Raw genomic sequence first — 23,347 nt, forward strand, 5'->3', positions numbered from 1 at the left:
ATTAGAATCGAGGACGATTCTACTCTTGGGAGGGAGTTATGTGTTGTAGTACGTTATTTTGTGTACGTCGTGTGTACGTCATGTTGGTGCATGCGCGTGTTGCTGTGGTATGAAAAGCTGTCTTCGTCTTGAGTTTATCATGTCTTCGTCTTGAGTTCGTCTTGTCTAGTTGTGTTTCGTCGTCGTGTCAATAAACAGTCTTCTAAATGTAGTTATCGTCGTCCCTTTGTACAAGTGTGGAGATGGCACGGAACTGGGAGCAGGAAGAGAAAGCGAGCTACAACAGTAGTATTCATGTTCATATATCGCAGACTCTTGATAATAGAATGTACGAATCCTAGAGCCCTGAAATCTGGAAAATAACACTGTTTTTAAAACTTGACATTGCTGTCATTGTTTAAGCTCCAGCTCTCCATCACAACTCTTGGCTTGAACTCTGCAGTTTTGTATTGCAGCTGTATACTTGTAATGATAAAAAAGATTAATAATATAGTGGTATCGGTACATGCAGAGGCAAGTTCTTTTCATTCTACTTTTACTTGCAAAATTGAGTTGAAACTGTGTCTGGCACATCATGGTGGTATGGCCACAGCCTCGGACTCAGGGCAGATACTGCGGCTGGATGGAACTAACTTTAACTTGCCATCCTGTGTGCACTGAAACACCCTCGGCGGAACAACCGCTCACCAGCTCGGCAGCCCACCATGCCTGATCAGTGGTACATGTACCGTACTGCATGCTTCGCCAGTCACTGAGGCACACTGTCACTGGCTATTCCAACAAGAATCTCGAGCCCTAAATCGCACACTGAGTACTACCATGAGGTAAGTTCTCATCACACGTAATGCCATACCCTCCGCCGCAACAGGTTTGAAATTTTCGATCAAGCAAAGCTTATAAGAAGTTTGCGTTTATCGGATATAAACAGCACAGCTCTTAGGCAGACAAAGCAAAGAAATCGATGCGGTGTGTGTCCCGAGATTCTCACAGAACAAACGTGCATGTTCAACAGAAAACAAAAGACAAACCGTTAAAAAAGTTTGAAACCGGAGTGATATTAGCGAGCCATGGTTTCAGGGCATGGTTGGTGGCGGGACACTGGACTCGATGCCTGTGTACCTAGACGGATGGCCATGTGATATGTGTATGCCATGTGTATGTCATCATGCATGTTAGATGTGTGAGCAGGTGTGTGAGGGTGTGTGCGTGGCGATAAGATGAGTGGATTTGAACGTGTCAGTTAGGACCTGCTCCGAGCAGTGACGCGAATCTACTGTGGTTTGCCGAGAGAACTGAGAAGTGCCTGTTCGCATGGTCGCATGGTCGGATGCTCGACAGCAGCAGTATAGTATACTACATGGCAAGATGGGTAGGATTGGAAACAACAGATTTACTTCTACGGCTTTTTAGCAGGAATAGCAGACAGGGAGGAAAAACGGAGTTGGCGAGAAAGACGGGTGAGTTTTTTACAACAGAGGTGAGAGCAGTTAGACGATGGTGGTGTTGCAATAGTGGCAAGCAGTGGCACCACCACCAGCAGCAGAGTGATAAGACCATTGCTGTGTTTCTGAGTCTGAACGAGAAATAGAGGAGGATGGTAGGACTTTCTGCCGCACGGGCCCACAGGCGGCGCCCGTGCAGAGAAGAGACTCGTATTTGTACAGACCTCAAACTGGAGAGCCAAATATCAATAGCGTGGAGTTGAGAGAGGAGTTGGTTAGCCGCGGGTGCACCACCGTCGGTGCACAGCAATAGCGGCAGCACCAGTTTAGTTGAAGCAGTAGCGATCACAGAATGCTGTAGCTTCAGAATCACCCGGGCACACTTGCTCCACGTTGTAATCAACGACTGGGAATACGTCGGAATCACCGCGGATCGTTACGTTGAGCGCATTCTGGAAAACAAAAAAAACAGGATATGAATAACCACGTATCATTAGACATCCTGGACCTGTGGTAGACAATCTCCATTTTATCCTGTGCAAATTAGTTCGAGAAAACACAAGTGATACGTTTGACCCCGTACAAACATCGTAAATCACTCGTGCAAGGAGCGTTGCATCATAAGAATGACGTCAACTTGAAATTCTCTGTCGGAACAGCAGGGTACTAGCATGTGGGAGTTGCAAACTCTTGTGGAGGGCATGTTCTCTTGGTTTACGTTATGGGGACATAGCGGTCAATCAATGGCACATGGATTATACTGTAGCATTATGCTAGGCCAACACATAACATAATCAAGTGGCGCAAGATCGTGTTGAGCCCCCAAGCAAGGCAGAGAAAGCATTCTCAACTCACCCCATCATGTACTATATGGACATCGCTGTCTCTGAGTTGCGTGCCATCACTCAGCTTGATCTTGAGGTTAGTGGAAATTGGCGGTGAAGATGAGCATGTGTATGTGCAGTGTGCCACGCCACTGCAGCCGCACTGCGTGTGTGGGATCTTCTCAGTGATGTTCTGCATACCCAACATAACAAAGCAAAAAAACCAATCACATCCCATGATCCCACATGCTCATAGAAGTTTGCGCCCACCATGCTTCATATTGCTGCTGCTGTCATCAGCAAGAATTGATGTGATGTCAGAGATGGTGTTTAACCAGATTATCAGTGTTAGTTCCTCATGAGGTGGTACTGCAGCACAATTGTAAGAAACCAACCATGCAATGGCAATTGAAGTTTCAGTATTTGGAGGTGAACCCGTACTTTTTCATCTGATTACGGATAACTGAACACTGATGCATGAAGCATAAAATGGGTACAAAGATCACGTGTGCGCAGGCAAAGTCATGCTTCCTTGCTATCATTGCATGTTTTTTGGTATTTGATGTGCATTTAGTCAGTGCAATTTTCAAAATAGTTCTCATCCTTCTCCTAGGAATCTTTGATAGACAGCACACGTACCGTTGGGCTGTAGTGGACGCATGTCTGAAGACCATCCTCAACACAATATGCTAGCGTGGCGTCCTTAGTGGATCCCAATCCAGGGTGGTGTAGTAATAACCTGTGCTCGGCGCAGGGACATGAACGTGGTGGTGACGACAACAGCAGCAGCAGCAACAACAACAATAACAACAACAATGTGAGAATAAAGATTTCAAACAACAACAACAACGCATCAGAATATTTCCTCACTCCGAGCTAGTCACTTCTACCTTGACGACTTCATAGTGTGCCACAAACTCATAACGTGATGATACGTGTATGCTAGATGACTTTACTAATTCTGTACACTGTGTATTTACATTGCTTGTGATGTATAGTTGGTTCCATCTGGTATAATTTTGGACATAATTCGGTAATATACTGCTGTCATGCCACGCATACTGAAGACAACGCGTTACCTGATGGATATTCGGGATACTCCTGGAACAGGTCAAAGCAAGCATCTGGCTGGACATTTGGCACTGCCATTGGGTGTGAGGAAACAGGCAACATCATTGATGTACTGTTGGTATCCGTCATAGCCGAAGTAGTTGGTGGTGCCTCCCTTGTTGCCAGTGGCCGTGCCCTGTACAGTATGTTATGCAGTGTGCACATTGTTCACAACAAAACAAACATGTTGTGAGCTGCATCAAGCTACATGTACGCTGAGCACAAGACCATGGGGAACTCAAAAATATCAACATAGCACTCCTGAGTAGTAGTTTGTTAGGTGACATGTGAAGAGCTTGTTTTGGGCGCCCGTTCTGTTTGCACTCCGGCCACTTACGGGCATTGCAACAGCCGATTTCTGACCGTTGATGATCCAGCCCTCGCCGGGAGGTCCAGCTTGTCCCTAAAGACACAGCAAAACACAAAAGACACAGGGCACAAACAGATGGTGTTGACAAGGTGCATCACAGCTGGACTCTGCAATGAAGAGACGCATACACACAAGGCATGGCCACAGACTGCTGTCCTTATGTTCTCTCCAGTTTGACAGTCGCTACTTAACATTGGTGCCAATACTGCAAGTATGTTGATGCAGAGCACTATGATACGTATGGTGACATGACGTCCTTGTCGCTGACAAGCGCACATGTGTGTGTGTGCCCTGCCGTAAAAAAAAACTGACTGATGACATTGCCATGCTGGCAACATGCAGCCTTGGGCAATGAAGTATTAATTCATGCCTGCAATATATTGCAATTGTGAGAAACACTGCACTATTCAATATACTTCAGATGGATAATTTGTGTGTCTCTAACTGCTGGTCTTTCTCTTGTGACTCTGACAACCAGAGCAGAACTCACCTGCACACCGCTTGTGCCAGGCTCGCCATCACGTCCCTGCATAGCACACCGATTCAAAAAATACAAGCTCGTTTTAGTGTGTCATCACTCTGTTCTCTCGAACAACGGCACTGCATTGTTCCCACCGTTGATAGATGGTCCTTGATTCCGAGCTACACCCAATCAGGCACCGTGAAGCTATATTTGTGAACAGTACATCATAGTGTTGCATTCAGCAACTAAATAAAGACAGTGCAGGGGGGTTCAAAAGATGCCTAAAAGAATCACCACATTGTCTCAGTCCAATGTCGAAAAGGTTCAGCATGTAGCGTAGCACCTGTGGGAGCAACAATACCCGCAGCAGTGCACATGTGTATCGTGTACGTACTGGTGCACCTCTCATGCCATCACGTCCATGAACGCCCTGATAAACACAGCACACACACAGATCAGAACAGCAGTGGTTAGCAGTCAAATAGTGCACATTCAGCACTACATGTATAATTATATTATTATGTAAGAGTCCACATGTCACATTGTCAAAAGACTCACAACCACCAATATTGTTTCTGCCTTACGTTACGCTTTGATACTGATAGTGAAGGAGGCAGTCGTTGCAAATTCTAACGCACCCGCCAGCACTCCATCTTTAACTACACAAAATTCTTGAAGAGTCAAAATAGATTGTATAGCCAAGCACAGAGTACTGGTGGGTGCACTATAGTTCAGCCAAGCACAGAGTACTGGTGGGTGCACTATAGTTCAGCCAAGCACAGAGTCATCTTGTTTTTATTTTTCTAAACACCTACCGGTACTTTTACCCATTCTACTTCCCCATAGCTAGATCTAGCTTTGCTTTACATTTCTGTTTCTTTTTCCTGGTGCGTGCTTGTGGCATTGAAGCCGAGACCTTTGGTCGGTGGAGCCCCTGGTACCTCACCATCACTGCTGCCCAGTGCAGACCCTGCTCAGTAGCTGTTTGTTTTTGTCCACATAATTATTTATTTTACGAGGCGGGTTTGTGAATAATAGTAAAAAAAAAAAAAAAAAGTACTGGTGGGTGCACTATAGTTCAGCCAAGCACAGAGTACTGGTGGGTGCACTATAGTTTGCCATGACAAGGCTAAAATGGAGTTACGCTATACTTCTATAATTCTATAGTTCTCCTATGTACGGTACCGTGACAAGATCGCCTTGGATTGGGCGGACCAGATGTAGCCGTCTGCAAAGCACCTGTGGGAATTTCGGCTTCGTTCTCAAATGCCTACAGAATATCATGCTATACTCAGACTTTCACCCAGCTAGGTGCCAAGGTATGCACGGGCAGCACATTTGGGTGAATCTGGTGCAGCATTCACCACAGCCGGCGCCGTACTTATGAAGTCATACTATGCTAGAATGGTCGTACAGGAATGACCAATCACTGTACAGTGCATGACAGTGCATGACAGTGATACGTACATCTTGACCATGTGCTCCTTCGGGACCAGCAGGTCCATCGGGACCCATGTCACCCTGTGCAGAAAAGAAGAAGTGACACACAAAGTTAATAAAAGCAACATTTTCAGAAGCTGTTCCGCCGCACTGTGGAAAATCATTGTACCGCGGGAGTTCATTGCATCCACTGTTATCAGTGCAGCAATATACACATCATGGACAGAGATTGAATGGCTTGCCTACCTGAGCTCCCTTGGGTCCGGCGAAACCGTCCTCACCACGTTCGCCTGGGGGTCCCTGTAGACCTTCTGGGCCGCCTTCTCCACGTTCGCCTTCAGCACCGGTTTCACCCTGCAGCATAACACCAATGTGTAACGGTTAAGAACGTATCACTGTTGTGAACAACTAGAATACCGTCCTGGAAGTTACTGATTGTCAGAGTGAGCTCAAATCCACATCAGCCTTAAAAGGCTTCAATGCTCGATAATCATGGGTCTTCGCTGTTGAGTTACTCACAACTTCTCCAATATCTCCATCAGCTCCTGTTGGTCCACGGTCTCCATTGCGTCCCTGAGGCGTAACAAAGACAACACATATACCTCAGCTTCTTGTGGTAGGTTTTATGTGAATACATGTTGTATGTGAAAACATGCACATGTACTACTAAAATGAAGATGGCACGCTCAATGGTTGCGTTTTACATGATTGTGTACCATGCAGGGAGAAGGGTGCGATATATATGGCACAGGGAAATACTGGTAAAGCATTCAGGAAGTAGAGTCGAAACACACTAGTAACTGTACTTGCGTGTTTCCCTCAAGCCAGTGAAAATTGTACTTCAAGTAACACATTACTATGACCTACATGTACAACCCAGCAGATCCCAGCCACAAGATGGGCATGTGTGTGCACCTTGAACACCAAGCAGGCTTTGCAAAATCTTTAAAACTTATCAAGGAAACACAAATCGTGACATACTACATGCACAACCTACTGGCAAGCCAGATGATCCACTGCTTCCAGCCGATCCGCGTGGGCCTGTTTCACCAGCTGCTCCGTTGAGACCAGCGCTGCCATCAACACCGTCTCTGCCGGGTGGTCCCTGTGATTATCATACAGTGCAGTTCAAAAAGAGGTGTTGATCAGTACTCATGAAATTAGATAGTCTTCAACAAGCATGGTATGGCTCTCCCTTCATCCCTACATAACTCCTTTGTAAGCATTGCTTGATAGTTTATCGTACCAACTGGTCTCTGGTTACAGTCAGGAACACTGTTTTCCATACATTGTGTCCTCCAACTTGTGACGCGCTGTCATCATCAGACATTGTTGTACTCTCTAAGGTCTTCTCTACTATCAGACTTCAGTTCCAGGTACTTCTGCCCCGACTGATGGTAGTAGCTTGGAGTAGCTATAGGAAGGATACCCTGTATATACATGTGGATAAATCAACAAGATGAAGGCTTACAGGTGGTCCGAGGCTGCCGACTTGACCAGATGGACCTGCAGGGCCGGGTGGACCAAACTCTCCGCTTTTGCCAGCAGGTCCACGCTCACCAGAGGCTCCCGTCATTCCCTACAACATTCAGAAAATACAAACGAAAGTTAGTGACAACCTTTGACAAACCGATTAGTACGTCTATTCTGCTCACCTAAGATTCATGAAACAACAGCCTAGATGAAAGCGAGGACGTGTAGTGCAATGTCTATCAAGAGTGCATACTTGCCATGCAGGTTACGTAATTATTCTTGATGCAGTGGACTGCACTGCATGACTTCAAAAAGGGCTACACACTGTATGGACTACGAATGCTAGATGCCAGAGAATTCTGGATACTGAGGGCAAGTAGTCGGCTAAGGCGTTCCGAATCGCCAATGTGACATTGTGAACTTACTGCACTGCCGTCAGGTCCAGGAAGACCAACACGGCCCATGACGCCCATTGGTCCCTGAGACAAGAGGGAGAAGAAGCAACAATCCAGTCACTGCCATTGTTATTAATTATTGTCTCTACAGTGACCTTTCTATTCAAAATGCAAGAGTACAATATTTCTTCTCTGCAGTTACACGCATTCGACTGCATCACGAACTTTCAAGTTCTGTCATCACCAGCTAGAAACACACTGCGGAGTTCTTGAAAGTAACGTTACATGTGCTGGGACAGGACATGAAGGAAGGAAGTGCTCAACTCTCATCTGCAATAACACGTCTGATTATGGAGACCCCCCCCCCCCCCCCGACAAGCGAGATGCCTCTGGGGAATCCATATAATAAACTGTCAGCGCTTTTTAAAAGGAAGTAGTCAACTCACAGGAGATCCTATTGCACCAGCTTCACCAGCAGGACCGACGGCGCCAACATCACCCTACATACAAAGGACAGAAGACATAAGCACTCTCTTCAGACAGGCAACTCCCTAGCCCGCTTTCATCAGTTCAAGGCACCGACCAAATACATCTTGATTCAACAACTTGCCTGATACCGTGGCAGATCTAGAACTGTTCACAGGTGGAACTGAATGATGCGAAAAAATATCAGCAGGAGATTTTCAAAATTCCTAGACTTTTGGCTACTCTTTGATTTTCTTTTACTCTTACATCCAAAAACTTGCCTCAGGAATTTCATTCACATTTTTGTTACATATGCTGAACGTGTCTACAAGATATACGAAAATAGAATGCATGCGGAATATTCTATATTTACAAGCTGTGAAACAGTATCAAATCTGTTCATGTCGAAGATACTATCAGACATACCGGTTGGCCAGGAGCGCCTCGGTTTCCTTTGGGTCCTCTTGGTCCGGGGTCACCCTGTTACAAGCATCACAAAAAAAGCCAAGAAATCATCAACTTCAATACCATGGTATGCGAAGAGTCATGGTAATGCCATTGCACACATATAGCTGGTGCAATCAGTCAACAACACTCCCAACACGTTTAGCTGTGCATTGCATGAAACACCAGCGTTGTTGTTATTTTCAAAAGACAGCATTCCTGCCGGAAACAATGGTGCAGATATTGACTGCTGCATGTGCTTGTGATCCCTATCACATGCAAAGCGGGGCGCATCATTGCCACTTACATTGGGGCCGTTGGTACCATCCAAGCCTCCAGCACCGGATTCTCCCATCATGCCCTGCGAGACAGGAAGAGCAGAGACAGACGATCGTGCCAATAAATACACAGAGCAGTTCAGGAGAGCAAGAAAAGTGCTTTCACTGTCTAAAGGATGCAATCAGCACCAGCTACCAGCCTAGCTACTGATCCATTGCCCAGCCTCATGCGGGCAGGGACATGTACATGTACATGCAGATAGTGGCACATGCAGAACCGCATTTGAATGTTTTGGAGAGTAGCAAGCAAGTTTCCTTTGTCAAAACTTGAAGTGCTACCACTGAGGTGGGATGATTCCTTACGTTGTTACCGTCAGCGCCGTTGGATCCCATAGTGCCCATGGCTCCTTTAGCGCCCTGAAGTACAAGAACAGACGCAAGAAGAGCAAAACATTCATACACTAAATAGAGAATAGGTGGGACACACATGCGGGTGCGCGCATATACCCCCCCCCCCCCCCCCACACACACACACAAACACACACATACACATGTGCACACACTCTCGCACGCACACACACACACACACACACACACACACACACACACACACACACACACACACACACACACACACACATGCACACAACCCCCCCCCCCCCCCCCCCGGCCCGCACACAAATACATACTTCAAAGTACATACAGCCATATGAATTGGGCAAGGTACTAGATACATTCAAAGAAGTATAGATACATGGATCATACATATTCAGTCCACCTGCTGACTATATAATGTCAATAGAGAAGTGCATTCCTCATCAACTGAAAGCCTACGTAGGCGAAGACAGGAATAGATTACTCACCTTGTCACCATTAGCACCTCGGAATCCAGGAAGTCCAATTGGGCCTCCTGGTCCCTGGAACGCAGAAAAAACAATTCACGGTTTGCGTTAGACTCAGTTAGAGCACAGGCAAGAAGAGAGGATATCTCCAACCCAGTGGAGCAAGAAGAGAGGATATCTCAAACCCAGTGGAGCAAGAAGAGAGGATATCTCAAACCCAGTGGAGCAAGAAGAGAGGATATCTCAAACCCAGTGGAGCAAGAAGAGAGGATATCTCAAACCCAGTGGAGCAAGAAGAGAGGATAGAGAGGATATCTCAAACCCAGTGGAGCTGATCCTCCCAACAGTTCATCCACCCATAACAGTTACGGTAAAACCACATCAACTTGGACTGGTTGTGTTCGAAAGTCTTCGACGATGAACTTCAGAGCAGCCAACCCTGCTAACACTTTGACACCAGCACTCAGTGACTGTACATGCATTGGTTCATCTCATAATACATGCGGCGGCGGCACAGCAGAATGCCATGATGACCCGCAGCAGAGTGTCTAGCAAGTTGGGAAAGTGGTGCGCACACGGGTAGACACGGGTAAACGTGGGTACAAAGCAATGGAAAAGTACATGGAGACCTTCATACAACTATGCTCCTCGTACCTTGTTGCCTTTGGGGCCCTTGCTTCCGTCAGCACCGTTTAATCCATTCGGTCCCTGTGTGATAAAAGAACAGCAGTTTCAACATTAGATGCCAAAACTCCCATTAGGCATTACCAAGTGCATCCCAGTGAGATGACAGGCATTACTTAGCAACATACAGAAACCGGCAATGTGTGTCACATAACAATCCTACAACAGGGGAGTGATGTGTGGTACGTTCACTTACAGGGGGTCCACGAGGTCCACCTGGACCTGAAATGCCAATGCGTCCGCCATTACCCTGTGCATGACAGCAGGAGAAAAAGCCGTTACGAGTGCTAAATAGACATAATTGATGCAACGCTGGTACAGCCGTTACGAGTACTTGGCCAGAAACTAACTTGAATTATGTTCTGGGATATAGAACAAGTTGAACAGATGGCCACACGACCCTCATTGTGGGCAGAGGCACAGGCGTGTACATCCAGCACCAAAGGAACTCGACATCCAGCAATAAAAACTCAGACTTTTGTATATGTTGTATTTGTATTTATAGATTCTCCACAGGCTTAGCCTAAATCGAGCTCGAGTTCCGTGCAAAGCAACACAGTGTCTTTAGAAGTCAGTATCACTTCCACCACCACCACCGGCAAAGTCTTACACTGCAATTCAAGAATTATATCTCTCCAAAAGGTTTGCCCTTGGGTCTTCACCAGGGAATATATACAGCACAGTATGCACAGAACATTTGCATATAGCAACTCTTTTTTCACAAGACTAACATGTTCGATGTTACTTCTGACATAAGCATAGTCCTAACAATTGGGCCAGCAGAGCGACATGTCAGCATCTATTATACTTGTCCTAATAACTGGGCCAGCAGAACTTTTTTTAATGTACACAGCGTATTTGTGAGGGAGAAGGGATCGCATAAACACAAGATAGTTATTTAAAAATATGAATGCTAATAATACAGGTCCAATGTCCACACAAAATCCTACCTTAGATCCTGATGTGCCCTTTATTCCTTTTGTGCCTTGTTCTCCACCAGTACCCTAGCAAAAAGAAGAAAGGGATATGGTTATTACAACTACTCAATATTGAATACGTTGAGAAAAGAGAAATGGAATCACAACTTAACATGAATTCATCGATAGAGCTTGAGTTAGGGTAGGGCAGTTCTATTATCATTATTGTTGTTCATTACCAGGAATTGGGAAACTCGAGCCATCATGTGTTTACTGTAAAAGCCATTACTCCAATGAGGCGCATATAAGTATAACGATTTCCCAAAATCGACTGGTTTACGTGTACCAAAGGTAACGATTCTCACTTATTCTCAACGCTCAATAGGACAGTATATGTATCGATTTCTGTATAACGATTTCTATTTTAACGACATATTTCTCCTCGTTAACTCGTTAGAGTTAGTACTTCGTTATATATATATGGCTTTTACAGTACATGCTACCATGAGATGAAACTTGTCCTTGGATGAAATTTGATTGCGGCCTGGGTGCTCAACCCAAGCTATACATTCATACCACCAAATGCGGGCCGTCGTGTGACCATTGAAGGGAAGTACCTCCCAGTCAAATTCTATTTATCCCGGGATAAAAGTCATTGGCAAGCGAATATCAACTGATTACGGTCCTATAAGCATCATGAATGTGTGACAAATCCATCCTGCCTTGACTCCTGCCGAGGTGTACTGCAGTGAACACGGCCTCAGGCTTACACGTATCTATGGTTTATTCAATGGTGTAGGAATAGACTTACAAAGCTTCCACTAGGTCCAATTTCACCTTTCGGTCCCATATCTCCTTTTGGTCCCTGTAGAACAAGCGATACAGGACAGCTATCAGGTAATAGGATCGAACCTAGCAACCAAAATGTAGTGTATGTACCAGACATGTATTCATCTAATTGCAAGTACTATTGATCCACCCTAAAACCACAACCGCTTAGGCATGAACTCTCTATAGCAATTCATTGTACTGCCACCCAACACCCAACGCATCCCGCACCCGGGATACAACTCCTATATCCTCTAGCACAATCATACCTCAACGCTTCTTATTGCTTTGCAACCGTAGAATAAACTTGTATGTAAACTCTACGTGTGAACCCACAGTCTCTTGGTTAGAGACACAACAACTGGCGACGAAGATGGCCGTTGCAATTGGAGCCATGGAACCATTTTCGGTTGGAACGACGGATTGGTCTACGTACTATGACCGCGTCGAGCAGTACTTCGCTGCCAACAATGTGGCCGAAGACAGGCAAGTAGCCACCTTCCTGACCCTGATTGGTGGCTTGACCTACAAACTGTTGGCTGACCTGGTCAGCCCGGACAAACCGAAGGACAAGACGCTGAAGGAGCTGTCCGACGCGCTGGCTGCGCATTGTGCTCCGAAGCCCTTGGTGATCGCGGAACGATACCGTTTCCACAAGCGGGATCAACGCCAAGGAGAGTCAGTAAATGCCTACCTCGCGGAGCTCCGACGGTTGGCACGATTCTGTGAGTTTGGCGATGTCCTGGATACCACGCTGCGGGATCGGTTCGTGTGTGGTATCAGGAGTCAAGCTCTCTGCAAAGTTCTGTTGGCAGAGAAGGACCTCACTCTGAAGACCGCCATCGAGAAAGCCAACAGCCTGGAGGTAGCTACTCGCGATGCATCCGAGCTCGCGGGCAGTGCCACTGCTGCTGGTGTACACGTTCTGGGCACATCGCAACATCGTCGTGCTGGCAGACCATCGTTCGGAGGTGCGAAGTCCGCGAACTCAGGTCAATCCCGTACGAGCTATTCAGCATGCTTCCGCTGTGGCTCGACGGCACACGGCGCAAGTGAATGTCCCTTCAAGGCATATGAATGCCGCCACTGCAGGAAGACTGGGCACCTCCGCAAGGTTTGCAAAAAGCGCCTCGCGGAAAGATCGACAGATTCAGCGAAACGCTCAAGTGGTAGCAGCGCCTGCCACAGCTTGGCTGTCGATGTCGCGGACGACGACGAGTTCAATTCACTTTCTCTTCTAGCCGCAGACGTCCTTCAAGCGCCAGCAGTCGCCACGGATGAAACGACACCCACGACCGCGCGGAAGGCACTTTGGATTGATGCTATCGTCAATGGCCAGTCGGTCCGCATGCAGGTCGACACTGGAGCTGCGGTGTCAATCATTCCGAGTGCGATTTATCGAAACTCGCTGTCTGCCTCGCCTCTCACCGCGAGCAAGCTGAAGTTGCGTACGTACACCGGCGAGCCCGTGCATCCTCGCGGAACGTTCGTAGCACGCGTGGAATACTACCATCAATCCGCGGAGCTACCACTGCATGTGGTGGACACGCAGGGGCCAGCGCTCTGTGGCCGGGACCTGCTTGCCCACATCGCTCTCGACTGGCAGCGCTTGTTCCAGGTCGAGATGGCTGGCGTCCCCTCCGCAACCGTGTCCCCTGGCCAGCAGCATCCAGGATCAGCAGGTACGCGTCTTGAGCAGCTCAAGGAGAAATTCTCCGATGTGTTCAGCGACGACTTTGGCAAGCTCAAGGACGCCAAGGCTCGTCTCCAGCTGAAGGACGATGCAAGCCCTCGCTTCCTCAAGGCGCGCCCATTGCCCTACGCCATGCGGCCAAAGGTGGAAGCTGAACTGGACAGGCTGGAAGGTCTGGGTATCGTGAGTAAGGTACAGTGGAGTGAGTGGGCGACACCTATTGTGCCTGTGATGAAGCCCAACGGCTCAGTTCGTCTCTGTGGAGATTTCAAAGCCACATTGAATCCACACCTGAAGGTGGACCAGCACCCGCTACCACGCGTGGAAGATGTCTTCGCCACCCTGGCTGGAGGCCAGCGATTCACCAAAATCGACCTAAAACAGGCATACCTCCAAATGGAGATGGATGACGCATCCAAACCACTCCTCACACTCACGACGCACAAGGGCCTGTATCAGCTCAACCGACTCGGGTTCGGTGTTGCCTCTGCCCCAGCGCTCTGGCAACAGGCTATCGACCGCATCTTGCACGGCGTCCCAAGCCAGGCCTGCCTACTGGACGACATTATTGTCACCGGCCGCAACGACGATGACCACCTGGACAATGTGGAAAGCATCCTGAGTCGTCTGTCGGACCACGGCCTGAGAGTCAACCCGGCCAAGTGCACGTTCTTTGCAGACCAAGTCGAGTACTGTGGACACATTGTCAGTCGCCACGGCTTGCGCAAGACTGATGGCAAGGTCAAGGCTATCAACGAAGCCCCAGCACCGCAGAACGTGTCCCAGCTACGGAGCTTCTTGGGCATGGTGTGCTACTACCAGCGCTTCCTCAAAGACTGCTCCACGACCCTGCATCCACTCAACAACCTGCTCCGGAAGGGTCAGTCCTGGCGCTGGACAGCGGAATGCGCGGCTGCATTCAAGGCTATCAAGGCAGCCATCGCCTCGGATCAGGTCCTCATGCACTTTGATGCCGACCTGCCCGTGCAGTTGGCAACCGACGCATCACCATATGGCCTGGGGGCGGTGCTCTCGCACATCATGCCGGATGGTACGGAAAGGCCGATTGCCTTCGTGTCACGGTCCCTGACGGACACCGAGAAGCGGTACGCCCAGATCGATAAGGAGGCGCTCTCTATTGTCTGGGGCGTCCGCAAATTCCACACGTACCTGTTTGGCCGACCGTTCGTCCTGCTGACGGACCATGAGCCGCTGACAGCCATCTTCAGTCCTAGCAAGGGATTGCCAGCCATGACGACGGCCCGCCTACAGCGGTATGCTATCTTCCTAGCAAGCATGAATTATGAGATCAAGTACCGCAAATCAGCCGATCATGCAAACGCTGACGGGCTGTCACGCCTACCGTTGCCACACTCACCACAGGATGAGAGCCTAGACTGGGCAGACGTGTTCAACATGGCCCAGATCGACCCGCTTCCAGTCACGGCAGCTGAAATAGCGCGTCACACAAACCGTGACCCAGTTCTCGCCAAGGTCCTAACCAGTGTCAGCACCGGCCGGGCCCTGTCAACAACCGACGGTGACATGCAACCGTTTGTACGACGCAAAGATGAGCTGGGCCTACACCAAGGGTGTGTCATGTGGGGTCCGGTCCAGGTCCGGTCAGCCGACTCCGCTCCGCAATCATCCGTACCGATGAACACAGCGCCTTTGCCGTCCGTGGCAGAACCGGATCACAGTTTGTGCTTTCCGACTGCTCATTCGCCAGCTAGTGTTCCGACACCACCCAGTGTCCAAGCCGCTGCTACTCCAACACCTCCGCCTGCGCAAACACCAGTAGCAGCAACTACGGCAACGCAGCAGGTCCAGTCGCCGCTGGCACAAGATACGACTGAACCCCGCCGAGAGCCCGAGTCCTGCCGGCTCGCCTGAGAGACTGAATTGCTTCTTGCTCACACAATTGCTGTCCCGTGCTCTCAGCTCATCCGCTTCTTCTTCTTGTGCATTAAATGTTATGCCGTATAGGAATACCTCGTAGCTCAACATGTACCATAACATTTAGGGGAGGAATGTAGTGTATGTACCAGACATGTATTCATCTAATTGCAAGTACTATTGATCCACCCTAAAACCACAACCGCTTAGGCATGAACTCTCTATAGCAATTCATTGTACTGCCACCCAACACCCAACGCATCCCGCACCCGGGATACAACTCCTATATCCTCTAGCACAATCATACCTCAACGCTTCTTATTGCTTTGCAACCGTAGAATAAACTTGTATGTAAACTCTACGTGTGAACCCACAGTCTCTTGGTTAGAGACACAACACAAACGTTGACACTTTTCATTCTATTTAGACAACATCTCCTGGCATGTCAAAAGACGGCCAATCAATTAGTTGAGATTACGGGTGAGAGATGACCATGGCAACATGGAATTATACGGAGAGAGAGGAAAGAGAAAGAGAACTGAACATAACACGACTGGTGAACATTTTCCAAGATATCTGCTGTTGCCTGCAAAGAGAGTACTTTCAAGAGGTCTTCTTGACCAGGTTGTCATTCTGTGACGTGCTTTGAACTACAGCACTAGCTGCAAGGCCCACCGAGCAGCAAATAGCACAGCTTCTACAGCCAGTTCACTTACTCGTTCGCCGCGTCGTCCACCATTGCCAGGAACTCCATCGAAGCCAGCATCTCCCTAAAATGACAAGGAAAATGTATGCAACGCCACATCATTGAAATAGCAGGTTACACACATCATGATCTTGGCAACATAAGTATTATGATTTCTAACATACTTTCAACTCTCAATCCGACGTGACAAAAAACTAAAATGACGCTCTGTGATCACGACAGATGGCACGGAATAGAGCTACATAACCGGAGATCATCACGGCAAATGAGCAATGGCTATTATTATTATATCTAGCATACTGCACTCATCCACCATTTGTAATGAAAAAAAGACCATTGAATCATTGAAAGTGTGCAGCGGCGGTGCAAGCCCAGTCTCCGGGCACCACAACGGCTCAGCCAGGACAATTACCTGTGCTCCTTGAGTACCAGCAGCACCATCTGTGCCGTCAGTTCCGGGGAGTCCCTGGAAGAAGAGGGTAGAAATTTACAGTTGTCAGTATTACTGTGCTGGGAAACCCTATAGAATGGTTTTGTTCAGCATTGCCTTGGTATTTCCTTCCATAATGATTGCCCCAATGGGAGCGATACCAACCAAGTGATCCATCACCGGGAGGGGGTTGAAAACAAGTTACCTGGGTGCACGTCACCAATAATTGCACTGTAGCTTGCTCGAAAATGCTTAACAGAGCAAACCAGCTTGCATTGTTGGATAAGCTTTGCCGAGCACAAGCTTATGATTTGGAGCAATGCAGACCAGTGCACAGCAGCAAGAACTGCATTGCATTGTGGAGTCCGGCCTCATGGGGAAGACATTCTACTCCTCACACTCATGCAGTGCAATACCCGAAGCGTATACAGGTATCAAGCAGCAGCAGCACTATCAGGCACACACGTATAATTACTCGTATGATGGTAGAGAAAACACCACCGTTGAATTATGGTGTCCATATGGTGGACTACGGGGAGTTTGGCGTATCCTGTCAGTCAGTGAAGTACATGTACATGTACACGGCCATAAACAGTCTAAGGTGGAGGCCCCAGTACCACTGCTACCCAGCCCCCTCATAAGTTGTACATAACCTGCCCTTGAATACCAACTACCAAAAATTATTCGAATTCCCATGTGCTCAGTAGTTACACACACAGAAAAAAGCATCTGCGCTTTCCACTAGCTTGGGCCCTTTCTAATTAGAACAACTTTTTGTGTGGTGAATTATCTTACTCTTAAGCCTGGTGGTCCTGATGGTCCTGTTGGTCCTTGGCTTCCAAGGCCTCCCTGCATGGACAAGAGTCAATGGACAGGTCAGTATGGCAAACACATGACAAGAGGAGTACATAACTTCTCTTGATGACACCTATCCCTCTTCGAAACAGGTTTAGAGTGCTATTATACATAGCGCCTGGGCCAATTGCAGTTGCTTCTTGAATTCAAGGCTTACAACAACCACTGCTATATGACTGTTCTCTTTTCACAAGTTCATCTTGAATTTTACCACCCCTCAGATTTCAAGTGAGTACCCAGCGATCATTGGGACCGTAATAAAACTAAGACTTTGGTATGAGTTGGGAAACTAAATTTTTTAATAAGTGTCCAGATTGGGAATAACCAATTCATCTAGAATCTGAAATTGCCAGCTTGAGTATCATCTGCTGCTATCGATGGTATAGTAATGAAGAATTACTAGGCTGTAACATGGCAACCAGGGCACAGCCAAATTTGTAAAGCCTTTTTAGCAGTGAATGCAATTCAAGTTAAGCCGATACAACATACTTGAGTTCCGGGTGCGCCTTTGTCGCCTTTGAATCCGAATCCACCCATCGGACCCTGAGATAAGGAGAAAACACATTGGTCATAGACATCAAAGAGCAAGCCCGCATGAAGCAAACAAATTCTGATTGCAACACATTCAAAATATATCACTGTATGTTTCTCAACACTAAACATTCCGTATAAAGTCCTTTGGTTTGCAATGACATCTGGTCTCGGTGCGTATGCAGGGTATCTCTCACGCAGTCACAGGGTCACCGTCTTTCTCTGTTGTCATTATGTTGTCGGTCATCTATCTGTCTCTCACCTTGGCATTTCCCCAATTCCAATGTCTTCCTCCACTTACATATTTGTTCCTATTGAAAGTACTAAGATGATCCATTACTAGAAGCTCAACAATTCTGGACAGTCCTTTTCAACATACAATGGCAAAATGGATGTGCCATGTTAATCGAAACAGCCAGGGACTTACCTCACTAATCAAAACAACAGTTAGCTCGATTAGTCGCAACCTCCACGTTTCGTGGCATCTCACACAATCGTCAGATACCACCCAATGATTGCCTAAGATGACATGACACTTGAAGTTGTGAGCTGGTTGGGCAGGCTGTTGTTATGACTAGTGTGTCACGGCTCTTCCTCTACGGCATTGAGCTCTCTTGGAGTCCTACTGGACTTGATCATGATGCAATAAAAAACAATACTGTATTTCAATACATACAATCATGCACCTACACGCGTTGAAGATAATGTGTTGGTCTAGCTAAAGAGCGTGATAGGTTGGATAAGACTTACCATCGGGCCAGATTCACCCTCAAGACCAGGTACTCCTGGTGCTCCTGGGCCACCCTGAAGAAGACCATGCGTGAAATGGCAAGAGATACGAAAAAATTCATTAGTTCAAGAGAATGAAAAGGGAACCGAAAAGAACAGACTTGAAACCAGTACGTTCTTTTTATAACCACAAGATGCCAGTGACATGTTCCGCATGCGATACAAACTGAGAGATCTTTGGTGGTGGGATTATACCTAAACCCTACTTGTTGATTTGCCTTTCCTCCTCCCACTCTGTTACTACTCTGACAATCCAGCCTTCCTCTCCCCCCCCCCCCCCCCCCCCCCCGCATCCTCCCTAATGTACTGGCTAGAAGGCATTGTGCCAGGCTACAGTATAACCAACCAACCAGCTGTTTTCTTTTGTGTTTGTAACCTTGAATGTGTGCAGCTGCAGCCCCAGCCAGCAGGTATTTATTATTGTTGGATTTCGTGTAGAAGCAAGGCTCTGGAGTATACAATGACGATAGTCCATAGTGAGAAGAAGACAGATACCAGTATGTGGGCTGTTTTGATGTCACCCTGTGCAAGGGACAGCCTCTGTTTTCATCATTTCAGGAACACACTTCTACCTGTCAAGCGGCTGTCAAGAAGCCAGCTTGCAGGCTGACCAGCATGCAGCTGTGAAGAACTCAGGTAGGAGTGGAGCTGTGACTGACTCCACCACCAATCTATCACCTGTGATGCAACTGTGATGCTTGTCACAGCGAGCATTTCAGTAATACTCGAAAATGATTTTTAGCAATTCGGCATGAAAAAATGATTTTTTAGTAATTTGGCATGTTAAATGTCTAAGGGGGTTTAGGCTCACGAGTCCAAACCTGCCTACAAAAGTACACATGTTACTACACAAACACACACACACACACACACACACACACGACACACACACACATACACACACACACACGTTACTAAGTGCTTTTCCCATTCCCCCGACAGAGTACATTTTAACAAGGTTTTACTGCACTAATCTATCTCACCGCTGCGCCTGCAGCTCCGGCGGAGCCTTGACTGCCTTGAGGTCCACTAGCACCCTGAAAACAGAAGTTGGCCAACACCAGAGGAAGAAGAATGCACATTAATTTAATTGTTACCTGGATAAATACCACAATATGAAATGCTCCGAGGCCAAGGCAGGTGCAGAGCGTCCACACACAGGTAAGTTCTAAGCTAACTGTTTTACGTCAAGATCAATTTGGCTCAGAGCATCTGCATGCACCGGCTCCTGATTACAACAACGGCGACCATCACAAGGACGATGGTGGCGATGAACACTGCTGTAGCAGCAGCAACAGCAACAGCAAGACCAACCGGGCAGCAATGGCAACACGGGTATCATAGTCCAATCCTATCTGGACAGGCAGTCTGCATGGACTTCACACAGTTGGGTAACATTTGTAACAGTCCTGTACTATCTACAGTAAGGCTGCAGCACAAACACAACCACATGCAGTACGCTGGGAAAGAAACTTACACTTGGTCCTTGTCCACCATCCGGTCCAGGAAGGCCATCAAGACCAGTCAAGCCCTGCCCAAACACAGGCAAGCATGCGGATAACATTCAAACTCAGCGGTCAAAACAGCTATACATTTTCTAGCTATAAATTTTCGACGTAAAAGTCATGCATTCATGTTCATGTGAATGACTACATGATGATACAAAGTCTGTTAGTCGGTTCTTGCAAAATCACTACCACTCATTCTTGGTGGTTCCAGGTTTCATGTTAACATAGGAACTAAACTTGATATCAGTGATATCCATTGCTGAAAACACTGCTAACCTGTACACCATTCTCTCCAGGATTGCCTCTTGGGCCTTGTAGTCCAGTTGATCCCTTTCATAAGAAAGAACACATGAAGTCACACATAGTAACACATGAAGTCACACATAGTAACACATGAAGTCACACATAGTAACACATGAAGTCACACATAGTAACACATGAAGTCACACATAGTAACACGCAAGCACACGAGTTTAAGGTACAGTACAGGAGGTCACTAAAATGTCCATAGCCGTTTGGTGTTGGTGGGTGACACCTAGACAGCATGATAGGCAGAACCAACAGAGAATAACCATGCATGTGGTTCTGTACTCTTGGCATAACTCAGCTACGTATTTGATCCTTGTAAATGGTCCACACGCTGAAAACTCGTTTCATGCGGCATTTCATTCCGCTTAAAACATTCGTTCCATTTTTTTCTTTGTGCTGCAGATTGTGCCAGTCATCGAACAGACTTCAATCCAAAAATGATTGACTTCATATGATCACTAGGTATCAGTTCCAACCAAGCCAGTACTAATCACAGGACACAAGCACGATGAACTGCAATGCCAGATTGATTAGGTCACTCACCGAAAGACCTGGTAAGCCGTTAATTCCGTTAAATCCTTCTAGTCCCTAGAACAAAGAAAGAAGAGCAGAAGTAAAACACAGACATTACAACAACTATTTTAATTACTATGGACATTGAAGCAGGAGTTTGCCTTGTTTTATGTTGTCATCCACATGTTTCCAAGTAGGGCTGTGTTCATAGTAATTAACAAGAGACAGAGAAACTGGACTTCCGAAGTTCTTAGTGGTGTGTAGAAATAATGATTTGGTCCCAACATGCCAGTCCCGACTTTCCGGCTTCCGATGGGCTATTTCCCCGATGAGTGCAGACATCGCCAAGGCCGGCATGCCACGCATGGAGCAGGAATGCTCTGTTCAACAACCCTCCGCCTCGGACTCCGAGTATATGCAAACATACTTACAGCATCACCCTTGTCACCTCTTCTTCCGCTTCGGCCGCTCTCTCCCTGCATTAGCACAGCAGAAGAAGAATGCACGGAAATCATCGATTTAGTCCATAGAAATAGCCAGCCGCTGAGAATGCTTGGGCAAGTACAGCAGCACAGTATAGTTTGAACCCAAGCTACGCGGGATGTGATGCCTGACCAAATGACACACTGCCATCGCGTTAACTTGCTACAAACACATATCAACACTTATGCTTTTGTGATCCAATTCATGCTGAGCTATGGATGATCGCGGTGCTCCCTCCTCCAAAAAAACCACACTGATTTGTTCACTAGTCAGGCTGGATTTCACTGAAATGAGAGTTGATGACTACAAAGACACTGCCTCATTTCACCACTTGCCTTGAAACCTTTCAGTCCTCTGCTGCCAGTTTCGCCAGCTAGACCGCTTTCTCCGTCGAGTCCTGGAACTCCGGTATCTCCTGGGCGTCCCTTCATTCCTTGATCACCCTGTCACATACGATATACACACATAATAAATGCATGCATGTACATTTGTACACACATAGACAAACACACAAGCATGCACACAGACACACAGACATACACAGACACACACAGACACACACAGATATACACATAAGCCCATGTAACTGAATCAGACAACTCCAATCAGAACGGTATGTGTATCGGGGGCAAGTGATGCCGGCGCAGTTTCGAACCTCGGAGTGGTTGGTCACGGTTTGTGTCCTTTGCAAGTCGCTAGAATAACATTATTGAGAGCTTTCTCTTTCCGGAACTTACTAACATCCTATCTCTATACTTCCTATGAGGCACAAAAGTGAACAGTAACAATCCACAAGTGAAGGTTTTGAGGTTGACACAAAATCGCCACAGTCCAATTCAGCAGAAAAATGTTCAAAAAGGTGCATTTTTAGAGGTGATACTTACGGGTGTGCCATCTGCTCCTTGGTCTCCACGTGCACCAGTTGTGCCTTTCGGACCCTGCATACAAAACACAGAAAACACTCTACAACATTAAACAGAGAATGCCCTGTCTCACGTAGAAGTGCAATCAGAGCCGTATAGCAATCTTGGTCGAGACCATTGTCGACAAAAACAATACAAAGTGGGATAACCCACCAGTTTCCCTAGGATAGTGCTCCTGAGAGCCACTGAATGACCTTAAGCTTTACATTCAATCTCTTCTGACAATAATCTTGCCTTAGGTCCACGCAGTCCATTTCGTCCATCAAGTCCGTCCTCACCGGGGTCTCCCTGAAAGAAAGAAACCAAACACACTTGCCATTCTGAGAAAAATGAATCACGGATCATCGAGAAGAAGCCCACTGGTAAAGGTCCTCTAAAACTATAGATCAATCATAGAGAATAAGTATGCAGCACAAGAGCTTACCAAGCCTTTCAGAACATGCAGGTAACTAGCCAAATTCTGGTGTAAACAGCCGTTTTAAAGAATACATCCCATTTGGAACAAGATGATGCATTTTTACGAGAGTATTCATTGTTAAGAAGAGGATGAGAGACCAGAGATAGGCGGTCCTTCAGCAGTGTTGTGAGTAACTTCACCAAACATTCCACACCAGTGCAGTAGGTCAGTATCTATGCTCTGCCAAAGCGGAGACTTACTCTTGCACCATCCTGGCCAGTGGCACCGCGCATGCCTCGATCACCAGCACCGCCCTACATACAATACAAACACACACAC

At 47.1% G+C, this 23,347-nt stretch overlaps 1 protein-coding gene across 2 annotated transcripts in view; it reads right to left on the reverse strand.

Moving 5' to 3' along the window:
• Window positions 1-873: 873 nt before the first annotated feature.
• LOC135831096 (collagen alpha-1(I) chain-like) overlaps window positions 874-23,347 on the reverse strand; it is a 32,305-nt gene continuing 9,831 nt past the window's right edge. The window contains exons 20-55 of one of the 2 annotated variants that reach the window (XM_065343357.1): window positions 23,269-23,322; window positions 22,846-22,899; window positions 22,573-22,626; window positions 22,024-22,131; window positions 21,637-21,681; window positions 21,236-21,280; window positions 20,660-20,713; window positions 20,353-20,406; window positions 19,859-19,912; window positions 18,837-18,890; window positions 18,045-18,098; window positions 17,496-17,549; window positions 16,683-16,736; window positions 16,281-16,334; window positions 11,959-12,012; window positions 11,181-11,234; window positions 10,427-10,480; window positions 10,201-10,254; window positions 9,568-9,621; window positions 9,068-9,121; window positions 8,734-8,787; window positions 8,409-8,462; window positions 7,964-8,017; window positions 7,548-7,601; window positions 7,121-7,228; window positions 6,647-6,754; window positions 6,169-6,222; window positions 5,896-6,003; window positions 5,677-5,730; window positions 4,604-4,639; window positions 4,237-4,272; window positions 3,714-3,779; window positions 3,346-3,512; window positions 2,906-3,005; window positions 2,298-2,459; window positions 874-1,894 (exon numbers count right to left, since the gene is read on the reverse strand). In XM_065343357.1, coding sequence (XP_065199429.1) covers window positions 3,378-3,512; window positions 3,714-3,779; window positions 4,237-4,272; window positions 4,604-4,639; window positions 5,677-5,730; window positions 5,896-6,003; window positions 6,169-6,222; window positions 6,647-6,754; window positions 7,121-7,228; window positions 7,548-7,601; window positions 7,964-8,017; window positions 8,409-8,462; window positions 8,734-8,787; window positions 9,068-9,121; window positions 9,568-9,621; window positions 10,201-10,254; window positions 10,427-10,480; window positions 11,181-11,234; window positions 11,959-12,012; window positions 16,281-16,334; window positions 16,683-16,736; window positions 17,496-17,549; window positions 18,045-18,098; window positions 18,837-18,890; window positions 19,859-19,912; window positions 20,353-20,406; window positions 20,660-20,713; window positions 21,236-21,280; window positions 21,637-21,681; window positions 22,024-22,131; window positions 22,573-22,626; window positions 22,846-22,899; window positions 23,269-23,322 — 2,037 coding nt within the window. In that variant the 3' untranslated portion in view covers window positions 874-1,894; window positions 2,298-2,459; window positions 2,906-3,005; window positions 3,346-3,377. Of the gene's footprint in view, window positions 1,895-2,297; window positions 2,460-2,905; window positions 3,006-3,345; window positions 3,513-3,713; window positions 3,780-4,236; window positions 4,273-4,603; window positions 4,640-5,676; window positions 5,731-5,895; window positions 6,004-6,168; window positions 6,223-6,646; window positions 6,755-7,120; window positions 7,229-7,547; window positions 7,602-7,963; window positions 8,018-8,408; window positions 8,463-8,733; window positions 8,788-9,067; window positions 9,122-9,567; window positions 9,622-10,200; window positions 10,255-10,426; window positions 10,481-11,180; window positions 11,235-11,958; window positions 12,013-16,280; window positions 16,335-16,682; window positions 16,737-17,495; window positions 17,550-18,044; window positions 18,099-18,836; window positions 18,891-19,858; window positions 19,913-20,352; window positions 20,407-20,659; window positions 20,714-21,235; window positions 21,281-21,636; window positions 21,682-22,019; window positions 22,132-22,572; window positions 22,627-22,845; window positions 22,900-23,268; window positions 23,323-23,347 lie in introns of both variants that reach the window. The other variant, XM_065343358.1, reaches the window with a different exon arrangement.

This window comes from Sycon ciliatum, chromosome 1 (genome assembly GCF_964019385.1).
Source record: "Sycon ciliatum chromosome 1, ocSycCili1.1, whole genome shotgun sequence".
In the NCBI taxonomy this organism is placed as follows: domain Eukaryota; kingdom Metazoa; phylum Porifera; class Calcarea; order Leucosolenida; family Sycettidae; genus Sycon; species Sycon ciliatum.